This window comes from Rousettus aegyptiacus, unplaced genomic scaffold (assembly GCF_014176215.1).
Source record: "Rousettus aegyptiacus isolate mRouAeg1 unplaced genomic scaffold, mRouAeg1.p scaffold_m13_p_5, whole genome shotgun sequence".
NCBI classification, from domain to species: domain Eukaryota; kingdom Metazoa; phylum Chordata; class Mammalia; order Chiroptera; family Pteropodidae; genus Rousettus; species Rousettus aegyptiacus.
This window is the reverse complement of record NW_023416308.1, coordinates 84,752,884-84,772,228: the sequence shown is the minus strand read 5'-3', so window position 1 is coordinate 84,772,228 and position 19,345 is coordinate 84,752,884. Positions and strand designations below refer to the sequence as shown.

At 43.4% G+C, this 19,345-nt stretch overlaps 1 protein-coding gene across 2 annotated transcripts in view; it reads right to left on the bottom strand.

The window, feature by feature from the left end:
* PARVA (parvin alpha) overlaps positions 1-6,278 on the bottom strand; it is a 141,092-nt gene extending 134,814 nt beyond the window's left edge. Inside the window, exon 1 of one of the 2 annotated variants that reach the window (XM_016135434.2) lies at positions 6,033-6,278. In XM_016135434.2, coding sequence (XP_015990920.2) covers positions 6,033-6,168 — 136 coding nt within the window. In that variant the 5' untranslated portion in view covers positions 6,169-6,278. The remainder of the gene's footprint in view (positions 1-6,032) is intronic. The other variant, XM_016135435.2, reaches the window with a different exon arrangement.
* Positions 6,279-19,345: the final 13,067 nt, after the last annotated feature.

Sequence of the window (19,345 nt, the reverse complement as noted above, 5' to 3'; positions counted from 1 at the left end):
TTTAAGGAAAAAAGGAAGTTGAATAATGTCAAATGCCACAAAGAGCCCAAGTGGGATCAGGGTTGAAAAGGAGACAGTGGGTTTGGAGGTCTTAGTCCATGGAGCATGAACGGTGGGAACAGAAGGGATCCCGCCACTGGCTTCCAGGGCTCCACGCTCTCCCTGTTTTCCGCCCCTCACATAGGTCACTACTTTTCAGGCTCTGTCGCTCATTCCTCATCTCCCAGCTGCTAAATGTTGGAAAGCCTTTGGGCTCAGTCCTCGGACCTCTCTCTTCTACTTTCTATCCATGTTCCCTCCCTTAATGATCCCATTCAGTGTCATGGCTTTAAATACACCAATTGGGATAAGTGTCCAGCCCAGATCCCCCCACCCCCAACTAGACCCCTAAAACCGACTGTGAACTCAACATAGGAACTGGATGTCTAGTTAAACAGGGCCGAAACTGAACTCCTGCTTTCTCTTAAAAACAAGCTCTTCCCGCGGAATTCCCCACCTCAGTTAAAATTAGTTCCATCATTCCTGTTGTTCAAACCAAAACCCCTGGAGTCATCTCGATTCTACTCTCTCATCTTCCACCCAGTCTTTCAGTAAATCCTATCTACTATACCACGGGTCCCCAATCCCCGGGCCAGGAACCGGTAGCGGTCCGTGGCCTGTTAGAAACCAGGCCACACAGGAGTTGAGCAGCAGGCAGCGAGAGCCGCTTCATTTGTATTTATAGCTGCTTCAGCACTAGCATCACTGCCTCAGCTCCACCTCAGAGCATCAGGCATTAGATTCCCATAGGTGCACCCGTCCCTGGTGCCAAAAAGGATGGGGACCACTGCACTATACTTTCAAACTATATCCAGAATTTGATGCTCACCCCCTCCACTGCTACCACTCAACTCTAGACCATGACCATCTCTCACCTGGATCATTATGGCATCCCCCTAACTTACCTCCCTTCTTCCACTCCTTCCCCCTCGGTCACTTAACACCATCAGAGCAATCTTATTAAAGCAGAAGTACAGTCATGTTATTTTTCTGTGCAAAACTTTCCAAAACCTCCCCATCTCACTTGGAGTAAAGGCCCTAGTCGCACAATGGCCTCCAGGGCCCTACACAGCCTATCCTCCCCTTACTAATTGCCCCTGCGACCACACATTTGTCCACAGTTGTGTTCACTCTCTCTTCTAATAACAGTGACCTCTTTGCTAGTCCTTAACACACCAAGTCCACTCCCACCCTTTGAATTTGTCATTCCCTTCACCTGTAACACTCTTCTCCAAGATATACACATGGCTGCCTCCTTTCCTTCCTTCAGGTCTTTACTCAAACACACTCTTCTCAGTGAGGCCTTCTCTAGCCATCCCATTTAAAATCACCAACCGTCCCTCATCCCACAACATTCCATCTTCCCTTTTCCTGCTTTATTTCACTCTATAGCACTTGTCACCACTCCAACAAAATACACATATTTTACCAATTTATCTCTTTATTATCTGTTTCCCCTACTAGGATGTAAGCTCCATGAGGACAGGGAGTTTTGTCTGTTTTTTCCACCGCTATATTCCAGCACCTAGCATAGTGCCTCGTACATGGCAGGCACTCAATACATAACTGGAGCAAGAATGGGAATAGTAGATCAGGAAGCGACTAGGAGATAAGAAAGGGAAAGCCAGTATAAACAACTTTTTTAAGACGTCTGGTAAGTAACTTAAGAGGAAACCAGTATCAGATTTTCTTCAAACAGGAAAGACTCAAGCATATTTATAGAATGTTAGGGGAATAGATCAGCATGAAAAAGACTGAGGATATGAGAAAAAAAAAAAAAAAAAGGATATCTGGCTATGCCAAATCTGTGAGAAAGGGGAAATGAATGGCCTTGGGAGAAAGGAGAGAGGGATTTCCTTGGAAGGGACTAGGGCAAGGAGGTGTGTGAAAGGAGAGGTGTAGATACGGGCAGGGAAGGTGGGTGGTGGAGAGAAATTGAACAACTTCATACCAGGTACTCAGTTTTCTGTCTCAAGGTCTTGGAAAGTACTTGAGTGGTGAGGGTTTGAAGAGGCACTTTGGAAAATGAAAATCCAAGCTGATTAGGAGAAAGGAGAAGGATTGCTCATCTATGCTGAGAGCTCCACTCTAGAAACCGTGTCTGTTGCAGAGTTTGGAGATTTCCCCCAGTTATACTGGACAGCCAATGTGAACCAAAGTGATAAGTATCCTTATAAAAATTGTTAAATTAAAGCCCTTATTAAACACTTCAGGCACTGGATGAAATGCAAAACTCTGAAGAAGAATTAGTAAATGGGTAAATGGTAGGAATAACCATTGCTGATGACCTAATTTAGGGCACTTTTAGCTGGCGGATACGATTCAAGATGGTGTTCTTGGAAAGATCAAGTCTCAAGGATAGATCTAGAGGAAGAAAGATGAAAAGTAACCCTTTGGCAAGTGGCCTCTGAAAGGCTAGTCTAAGAACCTACACAGGCTGCGTATGGCATAATCGATGACTTGAAACCCCAAAAAGAAGACCCACAGAGAAAAAACAAAAGCCTCTTAGCTACAACTCACTAAAAGGGGCTAGATATCTTTAAAATGTTGAAATGTGACATTTGGAAATCAGAGGAAAGATCCCTAATTTCCAAAGGGACCAAAATAGTGCTTAGATGAGCTTCATACAGTCACAGGCTACTAGCCTGTTTGTAGAACCTGTAGAATCTTCTGCAGTCCGGAATGAAAAAACTATTTCAAAATTTAAAGGCTATATAAAATCTAGCTATCAATTTTAACAGCTACTATTATTTGTGCCATGCTATGCATAGTACATACTTTTATCTAATTTAAGCCTGGCAACCTCCATTAAGGAAGGAATTTTTATTCCCATTTTATAGATGAAGAAACAGAAGCTTCAAGGGATTAAGGAACTTGTCCTAAATCATAGCAATAAATAAAGAGCCAGATCAGAAATCAAACCCAAATGTGTCTGATCCCAAAGACCATGCTTTTAACCTGTATTCTCTCTTGCTCTCCAAAGCTATTTTTTCTTATGAAAACACTAGAGCAATGACAAGTTTTAATGTAGTCTCATGAAATTTATAGTCATTCTGTGATGTATATCATAGATGTTCTTAGGAAGACATATTGTTATATGAAATCATTGACCTAAGTATTCTAACATATTATGTCTTTCTAATCCATGTCCTACAATGGGACACGACAGGTATCAAAATGAATGAATAGTAATCCTTGGGCCCAGAATTCTATGCCAAAGCACCGAAATAATCTGTGGACAGATCAACATCAGTGATCTTGAGGAATCATGATGAACGGGAGGTTCTAGAACACTAGTGGGAAAGTGGAAGAAGGCAGCTTCTGCCAAAGCACAGAGCTGAGAGATTATGCAGAATCCAGAGCAAGATCTAGCCTTATTGTTACTGAAGTGATGGTTAGTGGGCCCCAGACAAGGTAAAGCACTGATCACTGAGACGCAGCACAGGCTCAAGAGCAGTTCATTTCAGATACACCCACTGCCTTCTTTGACCTTGGGCTCACAAAACCACCAGGTGCAGCTGGAGCCGAGTGATGGTGGGCCCCGTTAGAGAAGCGCATGCTCTTCAATTCATCCATTTACATCCCCCTGGATTAGCTAATAGACTGAATAACAAAATCAGGACTTAACAGTTAAGTAAAACAAGGATTAAAACAAGATCTTGCACTTGGTTTCAAAAACCCAATAGAGTAAATCTGAGATAGGGAAGGGACTTGAGGAGTACCAAACAAAAATATCTTTCAGCTGACAGCAAGCTCAATGAGCAATAACAGAGTGATATAGTTGGCAAAATAAAGAAACACCCTTGACTGCATTAATAGAACACGATGTCTATGCTAGAGCAAAGGAGGCGACAGCCCTGTTCTAGCCGGGACTAGCTGGATGGGATTTCTACTGTACTATGTTGACCTCAGAGCAGCTTGCTTTGAGAGGATCTGCTAGTTATCCTCCATTGCTCCCCCCACCACCACTCCCCACTATGATTTATTCTCTGCACTGCTCTGTGCCCTAAAGGAGCTGACCCCTACATACAGCCTCACCCAGATTCCCTTGCCCTGGCGACTTCCCAAGGGTCTAGCCAATTTTAAGTACCAGAAAAAGATTCTGGGCAAAAAGAGAGAGAACATGCAGTGTCTCTTGTGCCATGTCTCCCTGCTCCGCGTCCACTTTTCCGACGTGTCCCTCTCCTGCTGCGGTTTGTCAAGCAGCCTCCCCTTCACAGCGCCAGCTCTCAGTGGGTTCCGGTTTGCTATCCTTGTCCCTCCTGTCCCTGCCACTGCTGCTAGCGCCTACGTCCCTCGTCATCCCTCGGGGTTCCCTTAACCCTGCCCACACTTCACTACAGGGTTTTCAAAGTCCCAACTAAGTTGACCTCTGTTTCCTGTGGGGGCCCTCACTGAAAATGAAGAGACAGGATGTCGGTGTGCCGTAAAATCATGTCTGTGAGGACCAACTATAGGAACAGAGGATGTTTGGTCTGGTGAAGAAAAGACTGAAGGAAACAGGCTAGTCCACCTGAAAAAAAGTGAAGGGCCACCAGCAGACTCATTCACCTGGCTCCAGGAATAGAAAAGTAGTAGATACAAAAAAGACTAGCTTTTTACTTTTACAATAAACTTTTCTAAAGAGTTGGCAATGGTGGTGTGAGCATTCCCAGTAGGCCATGAGCTTCAAAAATTGAGTTGCCCAGTCTTAAACTAGAGAGCCCATATCAGGGATACTGCAGGGAAAAAGTTAAAAGGGTAGTCTAGAAAAGGAATTTCTAAGCCAGGACTTGCTACCAACTGCACATCACTCAATGGTTTACCAAAATAACCAAATGAGGGGTGGGGGGGGGGGGCATTTTCGAGGATATGTTTTGCTGCTTCTCATCTCAATATAGAGAATGGAAAGCTAGTCTGTTGTTAAATTTAATAATTCTCAACGATGAAATTTTTTAAATTCTTTTTTACACTTTAAGATAACTCCAGAACATGAAACTTATTTTACATCTCGTATCACAACTTTCAAAAGTGCTATTCCTACCCCACTGAGCAGTCTATATACATTAAAAAATGAGCCAAGCAACTTCTCTCTACCCATCTCTCACTACTCCTTCAGAACCGTGACCACATTTTTCAAACTCAAAACCAGGATGTGAAATCTGCCCTTTAGACAAAACATTTCCCACGCAAGCTCTCCTAGAAAAAAATGAGATCGCCTCAATTCACCTGGACGGGAAAAAGGAAATGGTTTTTGCAAGAGCTCTCAACTCGAGTTCACAGAAGGGTCACAGTCATGATGCAAAGTGCGTGCGTGCGTGTGTGTGTGTGTGTGTGTGTGTGTGTGTGTCTCATCCAGGTTTTCTCTTGGGGTGAGAGTTTGTCCTCCATTACACAGCAGGACCGCTAGGCAAGCCAGCTTTTCACTCATTCATTCAACAAACATTTGATGTTGATCTACTCATTAATAGAGCCATACCAGGCCCTGGGGATGGACAAATGATCTAAAGAGGCCAATGCTGCATCCGGACTTCAGCAGGTCTGGGAAACGATCTGATTTCAAAGACCAACAAAAGGCAAAGAGTCACGGCGCCTAGAAAAGTTTCAGTAGAAACCTGAGAAAGGCCAGCCTTCGGCGCGTAAAGGGCGGGGACTTGGGGCCTACAGGAGGACGCCGCCTCCGGGATGGCGGGCCGGCCGCCTCCAGGGTCCTTGGGCCAAACGGCCCCCAGCCCGAGAACAGGCGTTGCCCGGTCCCAGGCCCGGGTGGCCCCAGCAGTCGCCGCCGCGGGGCCTTGGAGAGCAGGGCGAAGGCGACCGCCAGCAAGGAGGTATTGGTGGCCCGCGGGGTGCTCAAGGCCCGGCCAGCCACAACGTCCCGGGAAGCGCGCGCACGCGTCGCCGCGCCCCCCTCGGCTCCAGGCACCCGCGGCGCGCTCCCGCCCGGCCCGAGCCCTGGCCCCAAAGCCCCCGGTACCCGACCTGCGCCGCTGGCGCGGGAGGGCCACACTCACCCTCTTTGGCTTTCTTCCTTCGGGCCAGAGTCCCTCCGAGTTTCCCTAAGAAGGAGTCATCTTTTTTCCTGGACGGGGGCGACTTCGGAGTGGGGGACTTGGGGACAGAGGGCGACTTTTGCGGGGAGGTGGCCATGGCGGCGGAGCGGGCAGCTGCGGGCCGGTCGGGACGCGGAGCTGGCGCTGGGCTGACGCGGCGGGCGCGGCGGGACTGAGGCTGCGGCTTTCCAAACGGAAGCGGAATTATTCCAAGCATTTAAGGCAGCTCGCACTCGCCTTTCCCTTCCCTCTCTCCCTCCCTCGCACCGCCCTCCGCCCCGCGAGGAGCTGCGCGCTCGGGCCCTCGCCCTGGCCAGGCCTGCGCTCCAGGTCCCTTAGCTGCCGGTTGCAAGGGGGATGGATATCGCAAATCGGCTCCTTGCAGAACGTGCGGCCTTATCTCGTGTGCGTGAGACCCTCCAGCCTAGGAGCCTCATTTTCCCTGGCTTGGCACCCAGCACAGATCCTCACACAAAGCTGGAGTTCGGTGATTGCTGAACCGAACCCACCTGTTACTGTCTCCCATTGTCTCTGTCCGGCTACGTGGTGAGGTGCTTGCTCTTCCACTGCATTTCTACCTGTACAGTTACTAGGCCCAGGTTTCGAGTCCACGAAAGAGAGTGAACCAAAATGTGTTCAAGCCCCACCAACTGGGTACGTCCAACCATTCCTGCATTTATCCATAGCTGTGCCATAACTGGGCACCCCACCCTCCTCTTCACTCCAATCCAAGACTGAGAAGTTTGTAATTCATGAGCACAGGGCTCAGGCTTCTTAGAGACATCCCTATTTCTAGCAGCTCAAAGATTTGTGCAAAAGAGGATCCCAAATATTGGTGGAAACATGAATGGGAAGGTACAACAATCGGCTCCTGTGAGAACCCCCGCCCCAAACTTATCCAGCCTGAGTAAAAGCAACAGAGTGACAACCAGACTCATTTGGCATAACAGGGGAGTCTCATGCTGGAAAAGGCCCATTTTATTGTGCTTGTCCACTTTAAGTTCTCACTTGGACTCTTCTGTCTCACACTCACACAGCCCCTTGGAAGTGTGTTTTCCCCAAGTAGCTACAGCTGATTGACCTGACCCAAAGGACTGTTAATACTTGACTGGAGGGCAGCCAATCAGATAGTTTCAATCAAGAGTCTGAACCAAGCTAGAAAGACTTGTCAAAAGATGAGTTCTTAGTGATGATCATGTAGACTTAGCACCGGGGTGTCCATTTTTAGCCACATGCATGCTGATGAATAGAGAAACAAAAGAATGGAGCAAAGAAGTGTGCTCAAGAAGCCATGTGATCTGGGTAATGAAAAACCATGGGGAGTAGCTTCCTAAACCTTGAATCTCTTCCCAGCGCCCACCTGCAGTTCCTCAGAGGGCCAGCTGTGTGTCCTTCTGAGGACACGTTCCTAAAACCTTTTAATAACCCATCTGTCTTTACTTGAGCTAATCAGAAAACTAACAAGCAGCGATTTGAGAACAAAAAAGATGGTCAATAGATTCAACAGAGTATGTGTTCATTTTATCCTCACTTACGAGTCCTAATTTTATCTTTTTTGAAAAAATACTTTAGCTGATGCCTCTTACCTGACAGAAAGCAGGGAAATCATGATGACTGCTAGAACGTTTACCCAGGAGCTGTGGAAGATTATGACAACCACACTCCCTACCCACCACTCCCCTGATGAATCTTAGAGATGTTGAGAAGCCAAAATAGAATTGTATTCTGATTACATTATCAATTATTCTTGTTCAGGGTATTGGATACATAAGCCCATCTCCCAAATCTGACCTCCAGCCCTGGGAAATTTGTCAAAGAATCATGAGAAACTCAGCTCAATAGCTGTGTGATCTTCTTTACTCCTGTTTCTGAGTCTCCGTTTCTTCATCTACAGACTGAAGTGGTGGAGGAGAAAAGTGGTTCTCAAACCTGTTGGTGCATCACAATCCCTTAGGGAGTCGTTACAAACATTCCCAGGCCCCATCTCTAGAAATTCTGATTCAGTACAACCGAGGTAAAACCAAGACAATTATTTAACAACAGTTACATCAGGTGATTTCGATCCACACACCTAAGGCCACTTCCAGCTCAATCATTCTCTATTCTTCACCAATTACTAATATCTGTGTACAGGGCTTAGGTCCTAAATATGGCATGGGTAAAATTATATATAGAGATCTCTTAAATCGCTCATGCATGCTTTTGCATACACAACACTCTTCAATAATTTTTATGCATACTAAAGTTTGGAAGCAACTGAGCAAGATTAAAAAAGAACAAAGCAAAGTCTTGATTGTTGAATTCTGGATCCCAGAAAATACCTGCAAAATAAGCTGCAGAGAAGGCAAAGCTAAGTTTATTGTACACCATGGTAAGGAGAATCCTGCCTTCTCAGTCTTAGTAGCATCTTGGACGGGGGAAGAGCAGGGGCAAAATGGGAATATTTATAAGGTTTGGGGATCTGATTTAAGGAAGGTCTTTCAATGAGGTGGTGGTGCTCAGTTAATTTTGGCTAAAGATTGTGAGAAAATAGTTTAGGATTAATGGAAACAAGCCACAGCTTTCAGAGAGTCTTGGAGATTAAATAGTCTTTTTAATTCTATATATTGACAAGTTTAAGGGTTTTATGTTCATTTCAATGAGATTTGATGGGAAGTTCTTGAAAAGAACTATAAAGTTATTTGTAACTTTTACCTTTTATCCATTCTGTGGAATAAAGTCATGTTGATAAAGAGTGGGGAATGGTAAAGTCCCAGGAATGTAAACCAGGAATGGTTTCCAGGGTCTCTGGTACTATACAGATGTCTTGTTATGCAAACCTTTCTGCCTCTAAGATAATTATTAACCTATCTTGATAGGCCAAGGGGGAATGGATGGTAAATTATAAACCAGTGCTATTCAAAGTGTAGTCTGAAAACCAGTATTGATCTGCAAACTGTGTGCTATTCATACTCGATGATATAAATATAGGAATTGAGAGTGTTTAGAAACTTTTATAGTAATTTAACAATGTAACTTTTTATTTGTTTAATTTAATAATAAAAAAGCAGCTTATATTTTGAATGTCTTTTCATTTTATTTTTCTAATATTTTTTATTTTATAAAAATATTGGCCCTTCACCATAGATTAAAAAGCACTGTTCTAAAATGTTCATTTTCTTATAGAGTTTATGTACTCTCTTTTGAGACTATGCTAGTCCTTATGGTTATGAATTGACCTGGTTTTTATTAAGGAGATTAAATGAAATACACATGGGGGAAGCACCTTGCACAGGTCCTGGCCCTAAAGAAGATTGAATTTAACTCTAGTTTAAATAGAACACACATCACACGTGATTCTTTGACAAGATGCAGAGAAGAATCTGCTCTAAATCCCTCCAGTCCAAACTGGTATTTGCAATTATTGCCCCACTGATCAGCTGCCCCTCTTATGCTTGGTCATTAGTCTCATCTTACCCGATGCGTAAATGATAACAGCTCATAAGTTAAATGTGTATTGCATGAGACTGCTAAATCTTTAGGCCAGTCTGTCCTTGAAATCTAAGCCTAGACAAACTGCATAGGGAGAGAATCACCTCGGGTTCTAGGCCTGGCTCAGGAGCTGGGTGACCTTGGACAGATCTCTGTCCTTTCTGTACTTTCATTTCCATCAACAGTAAAGCAAAGACAAGGCAGTACCATATGATCAATTTCAATCTAGGTTACTCCCCCCCAAAATGAGTACATTTGTGCGTCCACCCAGATACATGTTCTAGAAAGTTCATAGCAGCACCATTCAATTCCCTATTACCAGTTGAATCGATAAATAGTAACAGTCACACAAGGGAATATTACACAGTGATGAGAATGAACAATTTGTAACTACAAGCAGTAATAGAAATGTATCTCACAAAATAATGTTGAGTGAAAAAAATCAGACACAAAATAACAAATACACTATCCTTCTACTCATAGAAGTTGATGTTAGAAGTCAGGAGAATGATTAGCCTTGGGTAGTGACGGGTGTAGGCCAGGGGCGTGGAAGGCATGAAAGAGGCTACCGGAGCTGCTAATGTTCTTTCTTGATCTGGGTACTGGTCACGGTATATTCACTTTGAACATTCATAGAGCACGCACTTAATGATGTGAGAAATTTTCTGTATGTATATTGTACTTCAATAAAAATTTACAAATTTATCACAGAATTGATTAATTTATAAAAATCAAGCCATGGGACTACATGCTCTTTAGGGTCCCTTCTGTCTCCATGGTCTCCTTCTCTAACTCCCTGGGTGGTCCACATCACCCAAAAACCCATAGGTCCCAAACAAGTCCAGTTCTGTCTCCAGACCTTCCCTTAGGAGACCATTTTTCTAGCTATAAACACAGACTGCCCTCAGCCTCCTGGCATTGCTCCAGTCCTCGTCCTGTCATCTTCCCTCGGCAATCCCAACAGGCGAATTTTGTGATTTACAAGGCAGGATCATGTAGTGGTGAAGGCTTGCCATTCAAATCACCATGCTGCAGCCAAATATCTGTATAATCTTGTGCAAGACATTTACCCTCTCTGCCTCAGTTTTCTCATCATCATAGAACAAATGAGTATTTACCTCATCAAATTGTCAGGAGGACCAAGGTAGTCACTGTAAACAAACAACCCAGCTAAGTGCCCAGCAGATAAACATTCATTATTAGTTTTTCATTTGAGACTCATAAATGATATTATTATTACCTCCATTTTATAGATGAGTAACTTGAAACCTGGAGTGTTTAAGTAACTTGCTTCAGATTGCATAGCAAGTAACTGAAAAACTAATATTACAAACTCTAGGATCTGTTCTACAAAATATCCATAGAACCCACACTTTTCAGCTAGGATTATGGTCTCTTAGAGTAAAGAGGGTATTTCCCAGCTAGGTGCAGTTATATGACTAAACGTTAACCAATGGGATGTAAGCAAAAGTGTTACATAACAGCTTCCAGGAATATTCCTAAGAAATAGATGGAAAATGGCTATTTGGCTTTTTGTACATTCAGATGTATAATACAGGCCAACCTTCCCACTGAGAACAACTAGAAAAACTGGACAAAACCTAAAATAAATCTGCTTGAAAGCACTGGAAAACTAACGAAACATGGAGGACAAATCACTTAGAGAAGGAGGAACCCCAGAGTGGTGAGCTTGTCACTTGGAACTGCTTTCTGCTAGGGCATCTGCCGCTTTCGGAAGAGTCAGCTGAGAAGCTGAGAGATGGAGCTGGGAAATTGCTACCCTCATGAGGATAACTAGACAAAACTTCAGGTGCCTCTAAACTGAGGGTCTCCAGTAAGCCCTCCTTGCTTTGGTTTGGGACTACAAAAGATTCCACTCTAGTAGACAAAAAGAAAATAAAGGCACTTGCAGAAAAAAAAAAAATACAACTGAGAGAAATTATTAATAGCAGACCCAAACAAAAGAAAGGAAATACTAAAGTGTATGGCAGAAAGAAAATCATTCCAGATGGAAGCTTGATGACACATGGAAGAATAAAACACAAATAAATGGGTAAATGTATGGGAGTATCTAAAATAACATTAACTATATAAAATAATAATGTCTCATAAGGTTTAAAAATATATAAATCAAATTAAAATACACAAAAGCAAAAGTGTATAAATTGAGAGTTAAGTAGAGTTAAGTGTTCTATGGCATTGTCGGGAAGAAGTAAAAGTAACAATTTATATCAGACTTTGATAAATCAAGGAATCATGTTGGAACCTCTAGGGTAACCATTAAGACAATAGTAAAAGTGTACCTATAACTACTAAGATAATGGAGAGAAAACTGGAGTCTGTGTATTCTGTTCAGATTTCCTAAGTTGTGTTTCTCCATGTCATATTTATTCTTTTGTGTTCTGTTTTCTTTTTATTTTGTCTTGTTACTTTTTTTCTTAAAAACCCAGGATAGAGATAAACCAAGCATCTCAAAATCAAGTTAAGAGAAAACTCAAACTCTTCTGGAAGAGGCTTTCACTGGGGAAAGCGTCACATTTCTCAAATGTGAATACCACCTGTTATGCATTGAACTGTGCCCCCTAAAAAGAGATGTGTCGAAGTTCTAATCCCAGAACCTCCTGAGTTAGGAATGAGGTCATTGCACATATAATTAGTTATGTTAAAATAATGCGTTAAGTCATATTGGAATAGGATGGATACCTAATTCAGTAAGACCAGTGACCTTAGGAAAAGGGGAAAATTTGAACACAGACATACACAGAGGAAAGACGGTGTGAAGACACGCAGGAAGACAGTGACCTCTGGAGTGATGCTGCCATAGCCAAGAAATGCCTGGAGCTACCGGAAGTTGGAAGAGACAAGAAAATATCTTCCCCTAGAGACTGGGGAAGCAGTGTTGCTCAGCAGACACCTTCATTTTGGAATTCTAGCCTCCAGAACTGCGAAAGGATAGATTTCCATTGTTTTAAGCCACCTAGTTTGCGGTACTTCGTGACAGTAGCCCTAGCAACTAATACACTAAGGAACAAAATGGGAGGCTCCAGCAGATCAAAAATATAAAGAGGGTTTTTCAAAGGGTCTGGATCCCAATCAATGATTGGAGGTTATATAACTACATCAAAGCAGCAAGGGTGGGGGGTTGTGGAAACAAACAGCCAGACACTCTTGGGGACCTTCTGGATCACTGAAAGCAAGGTGTGCTCTTGGCATGAAAAGACTGTGTGAGAGAAGCAATGGCTCTGCAATGACGATCTTAAGTGAGAATTCGCATTGCATGCCCCCTGGGGAGCTGTGGGATATTAGCAGAGGCCTTTGAAGGCCAGGTCGCCCGTGAGCATGTCCTTCAGGAGTCCTACTTGTCTGGACTAAGGCAGCCCAGGTAGGGGAGCAGGGGCTTCTTTGGGTGGGCAGAGAAGGCATTGAGGCAGAGGAGAATTGAATAGCTTTAGTTTTATGGACCGAGGTCGGAGGGTGTTTTTGAAGTTCACGCAAGATGATGCGATTCAAATGGCCTCTGAATCAGGCACATGGGGGGATGTGTCTCAAGTTCTTTGAGGCTGGTGATCTGCTTACCTCTCCTTCTGGAGTCCAGTAAATGAGCCGTAGACATTAGTAGGGCGATTTCCTCACCTGCGCATGAGAGCCAAGTGCCAACTACATGTCGAGATGAAGCTCTAAGGTCAGTGGCTCCTACTGGAGTTGTCTAGCAGAGGAATGGAGAACACTCCAGAGGAACAGCGGCAGGGGCAAAGCTTTCAAGGATAGAAAGGGGCAGCTGTCAGCTACTTCAGACCCAGCCAGGCAAGAGTACCTAGGGTCCCAGTGATTCTATTGGTCCGTATCACAGGCCGCTGAGATTACTCCGAAGGTCTCCCTTCCCCGTTTCCCAGACCTGAGTGACTGGAGGAACATAGCCTCCTTGTCACGTTGTAACCCACCTTCCTCCCACACTCACTTCCAGATTCGTGTGGCCTGGAGAAGCAAAAGTCCTCGCTTCCATCTTTGCTGGGGAAGACATTAGGGTGACTCCTACCTCAGATATTTCCTTTCAAGGAGGAAGGTCAGAAGGATGACATCTGACAATGAGATGCAACCAAATCACCAGGGCCAGATGGTGTCTTCAGAGTGACCTTGAAGAACTATTGGCCAAAGGGGTCTGCAAGAGACTGCACATTTGGTTGGCAGAGGCCAGCTCAGAGAGAATCCAATGCTCTGAGAAGTGTATTTCCCCTCATGGAAACTGCCCGTTCTTACCTGTTCTGCTGAGATTTGAAGTGTTTTTTGTTTTATTTTTGTTTTTGTTTGCTTGTTTATTTCTGCTGTTGGAATTCAAACGGTTTGAAATTCGCCATGGTCATTCCAATTAAAAATTTATGTTCTAGCCACTTCCATTTTGAAATTGAGCCAATGTACAGCAGAGTGGCTCTTTCAAGGAACCTGTGAGAGTGGAAGAGGGAGGGAAGGAGAAAAGGAGGGAGGGAAGATCCCCCCATCTCACAGAAGAAGATACTGAGGCACAAATGGCTTTTTCAGTATCATCCACTGTGCAGTGGTGAGCTAGAATTCGAGCCTGAAGTAGTGACTCAGTTTACTGTGTATAAAATGCTTAGACTGGTGAGTTTTGCCTTGAGGTACTGATGTTTTCAAATTACGTCCTTATGGTTTTAGGACTACTCTATACACACATGTGCAATTCCCCCATACGCTTATGGAAGCATTTCCTATTATTCTGGGAATGTGAAGGGAATTCATGTGGCACCGATACTTTTGGAGTCACTGGCGCAGTATCAGGTTTAGTTTCACACAGGACCACAAGTAGCATCTTTCAGTGACTACTGTCCTGCTCCCCACCCTCCTTGCTCCTCCACCCCACCTCTGCACAATCTCCCTAAGGGCCTGCAGAAGCCACCTTACTCTCAGCTGGTCCCCAACAGAGTCCCTAGGTCCTTCCTCTCTCATCCCCTCAGCCCTGTGCTTCTGTTTCTCTACCCTTGGGACTGGGGGTTTAATTATGTAATGTCATGCCTCTCAATCTGGGGTAAAATTGTTCCCCAAGTGTCCACAGCAGTGTGTCAGGGGTACTTGGTCACCCTGGATAAACAGCAAGCAGTTTCCTAAAATATCATGTTTATCCAAAGATTTTTGTGAGGGGTGACAGAGGTTAAGAGATTTAACTGTTCTAAATGATTGTTTTCATGTTAGAGCATATGACGTGGTACAGAAGGAAACACAAAACACTGCAAAATGGCAGCTTTGGCTTCTATACCCAGATTTCCCCTGAGCAAGGCTCTGCATTGGTGTCTTGGGGGAGGGTAGCAATGGGAACCGATCTGGGAAAGGAAGGGAAGGGACCGGTAAGCACAAGGAACAAGTCCAGGTGGGGACACAAAGTGAAGCCATACAGCCTATTGGTTGAGGGCCCAGGCTCTAGAGAATCGTCTGTGTCTGAGTCTTATCATTTCAAAATGGGGTAATGTTGGTCTTACGAGTTTTGCTTTCAGGATTAAAAGAAATAATAATGCATATACACAGCTTATGCCAGCACCTGGCAGGTGAGGGAAGCTGAATTCACAGGATCCATTACCATCGTCAGGGTCAGAGCTCCTCAGGGGAGCCATGACAGCATTTGTTTTGCTTGTTATATTTCTAGAAATGAGTTGGGAGAGAGAGTGAGCATGAAATTACCAAGTGTGCCCTGAAGGCTGAGGGATGGTGAGTTGCAGCTAACAGATCCACTGAAGGCTGAGAATCTGTGACTCTGTGAGCAGGACACATGAGCCCCAGCACGGGCACAAGTAACACTCACAAAGCACCATCGAAGGTGACTGGCCTTTCCTTGGCACTTTTCCCTTGGCATGTTAGCGCTTCCAAAACAGGAGCTCTCATCTGCAGTTATGTTTGCTTTTGGTGGATTCTCAATGGAAAAAAATGAATCATTTCGAATATTCTATCAGCAGACAAAAGCTTTCAAACAATGGGGAAACATGGTGTGCAATGATGAGGACCAAGCACTTCATTAATCTGATGTGGCGATTCTGGTGTATTATGCACTCACGTTTCATGAATTTTCATGTACTGGGATTAGAAACAGAAAACAACAATAACAATAAAAACTGGGGCCTAAAAGAGTGTGAGTTGAAGAAGAGGCCAGTTCTGTGCAGATGGGAGCATTCTCGTTGAGTGAATAAAATACAAAACCAGGTAGGAAGAGAAACACGAGGTGAAAGTAGGCGAGGCCCCACCTTAATCCTCCCCAGTCCTGAGAATAGCTTTCTTTGTTGAGAGAATACACCTCAGGTGAGCCTTCTTCACTCCTCCTCCACTTGAATCCAATTTTGCTGGTCAGGTAAGTTCTTCCAGGTGCCCCAGCGGGAATAGAGCATCCAACGTTAACTCACAGACTCCCACATGAAATCAAAGCTTTTCCCAGGTCCTTTCACTGAAAAGAGAGAAACGAAAAGGGCGCTGCTCTCGGGAGTGCCGGGCGAAGCTCACAGGAAAACGTTTTGATTCCTTAGACACAAAACCATTTATTTGGGGTTCATTTGAGTACTTAGAGCAGTGTACATGTAACGCATTTCAATCCACGTGACTAGTTCCCAAATGTGGGAGCAAATTAATCCTTTACGAGGTACTCAGCAGTGAAGTTAGAAGATAAACAGTAGGTGACATAGTACACGCTCCCCTGTAGGTGAACTGTCTTATTACATAAACTCCTACACTGGCGCTCACCACATCCAGTGACTGCCAGCCACTCTGCTGATGTGGCAGCCCCAGCTGCCCCCTGCCACCTCTGCTCTGCTGACGGAGTGGTCTGATCAACCACCTGGGTGGGACGTGCTGCCATTTTCAGTTTGGAAGGAAAAGCCTGTAAATCTGCTTCCTGGGAAGACAGACTTTGCTGAATTGTTATTGGCCTCCAGAATGCAGAAAACATCAATTTCATTGCAGCTCATCAGAGCTGGAAACACCTGCCACTTCCTTTCTCAGTTGCAATTAACATGCTGCATCTCAGCATTGATTCCAAGCCGCCTAACACTGCCAAAGTCGAGGTTTAAATGAAAACAGTATAACTTGATATTATTTTTCAGTTTTAAAAACACACTTATTTGCTTTTATTGCTAGAGAAGCACAATAGTTGGAGATACAAGTCTTTATACTTGAGATAAATGTGAGTAGAATAAGTTCATGCTTATAATAAAAATAGTTCTTTGTATTTATTTGGGAGTAGTACTTATCTGTGTGTGTGTGTGTGTGTGTGTGCACGCGCGCACACGCGTGCGCACACACACATGCACAGAACATTCTTTCTATATCCCAGACCTAGCACAGGGATGCAGAACTCCATGAGTATTTGAAAAAAGAAAATGTTTATTAAACAGATAAACAAATGAGAGTGAACTTAAGAACTGTTCTCTTGGTCCAACTTATGTAAAATTCTGAATTTATAACTATCGTGAGCCTTTGGTTCAACTCTGAAGCTGTGTGAGACTATGAAATACGACCTGAGGCTGGGCTCCATGTCTCATTCAGAGTCCTAAATTGTTCAGACTTGATGACAAGTGTTCTTCCATGCGACAGTAAAGGCTGTTTCCATCATAATCCTACTCATACTATACACAAAGAAACTATCTTCAAAAATGTATAATATTATAAATTTTGAGGTTTTTGGAGCATTCACTATTGTGAATAAGGAATGGAATCATTTAAAATAGCTCAAAAACTATAATATTTGTGTCCTTTTGGAAATAATCATTGAAAGAGTTTTTATATACTGGTAAAACTGAAAGAAGATAGATGACTATACATGTTAGTTTTTACATATTGATAAAACATAGATGGATAGATATATGATAGAAAGATAGATAGATACTTGTACATATTAAGTAGAAGCCTGTTAAGTATGAGGTTTATGTTTTAATTTGGCCCGATAAGACATAGTTTTAAACCACAGAACATAGTCTTTGGAAGAGAAAGTGAAAAAATTGTTTCTTTCGCCTATTAACAGAATACTAGGGCCAAGAACCACCTCCTCGGTTGGCCCTCTTGGGAGAATCTTTTGTTTTAGATGGAAATAGAGCAAATTAAAATAAGTGGCAATTAATTCTGTTGCACAATAACAAGCCAGACACTACACATTTGAGCATCATCTGTTAAATGTATGCAAGCATCCAATTGTATACTTTTTTATAACTGACAGAAAAGACTGAGCTTGAATAGTTCTACATATTCTAGAATGAAAACTGAAAATGAGTTACCATTCCTGTGCATCTTTTATCATACCTCCAAATGCCTGATGCCGAAAAACATTATTTTGATTCTCTCCATAAATCTTTAATACTATACAACTCACTGCCCCAAACATCTGGGTTATTAATAGCTTATATACCAATATCAGAGTGATATAGGTCTTCTCCAAATTATAACACAGAAAAAAAAAGAATTATGAGGGAATCCTGTTAGCAATTTTCACCAAATATACACATAAATAGCCATAAGTGGCAGTTTTCATAGCTAGATGATAAGGATGGATGGAGGAATGGATGGATAGATAGATGGATAGATGGAAGGATAGATGTATGGATAGATGGATGGATGGATGGATGGATGGATGGATGGATGGATGGATAGATAAATAGATAGATGCCTGTACATATTTCCTAATAATAGAATTCAGGCACTAAAAGACCTAATTCTAAAAAGAAGGAAGGAAGGAAGGAAGGAAGGAAGGAAGGAAGGAAGGAAGGAAGGAAGGAAAAGGAAAGGAAGGGAGGGAGAGAAGGGAGGGAAGAGAAGGAAGGAAGGAAGGAAGAAGAAAGAAAGAAAGAAAGGAAAGAAGGAAGGAAGGAAGGAAGGAAGGAAGGAAGGAAGGAAGGAAGGAAGGAAGAAAGGAAAACAAAGGAGAAAAAGAAAGAGGAAAAGAAAGGGATAAAAACCTACAACCTTAGGAACTTGGTTTATCACCAGAAGGTTGTGTTTTAATACCATCCAAAACATTGCCTGACTTGGGAAATCCAGTTACACTTCTAATTTCCAGCTTGTCAGCTGGCCAGGCTGGTGTACATTGACAGCATCTCAGACGGAAGTGGTTCATGGGTCAATTTATATTGAGGAAAGTTAGGTCTTCAGTCAGATCCAACTATTGCAAAGCACCTTTTGTCCAATGACATATTTAAACACTTGCAGAAATTAGAGAGGCCAAACATACCACAAAGAAATTCTTCAGGTTGTCTCTCGTCAATGTCAGCCTGAATCTTTTCCCATTGAGGGAAAAAAATAAAATATTTTATGACAACAGATTATCATTTGAAATCTTTTGGGTTCCATACGAAACATCAGAACACCCAGGAATCCAATGCCAGTGTACACACTCCACCTTCCAGCTTTCTTTGCACATTGAAAGTGTCATTAAAAATCCATGACCCAGTTTGGGATTTTGTAGATGGGGTCACTCCTCTCAGCTTCACCATGACGTCAGAAGCAGTTCTGTCCTTGTCCTGCGGGGTTCTGGGCAACTCCTGCAGAGAGTCTCAGAGGCACTTCACTGCTTGGACCCGAAAAGGCCACCTCTGGGACGTAGCCCTTGCGTGGATCACTAGTGTGTTCATTTTTAGTAGCAGCAACAACCACACCCATATTTTAGCAACAAATGAGTTTCCCTTTTTGCCATTACCAATGGTTATAAAACAGCACTTCAAAATTATTCATTTTCTAAAAACGCTTTGCAGTATGTTCCGGGGCCATAAGGACAGTGCTCTGAGAACAAAAGCTTTTCTAAACCAACAGTATTTGGTGAAAAC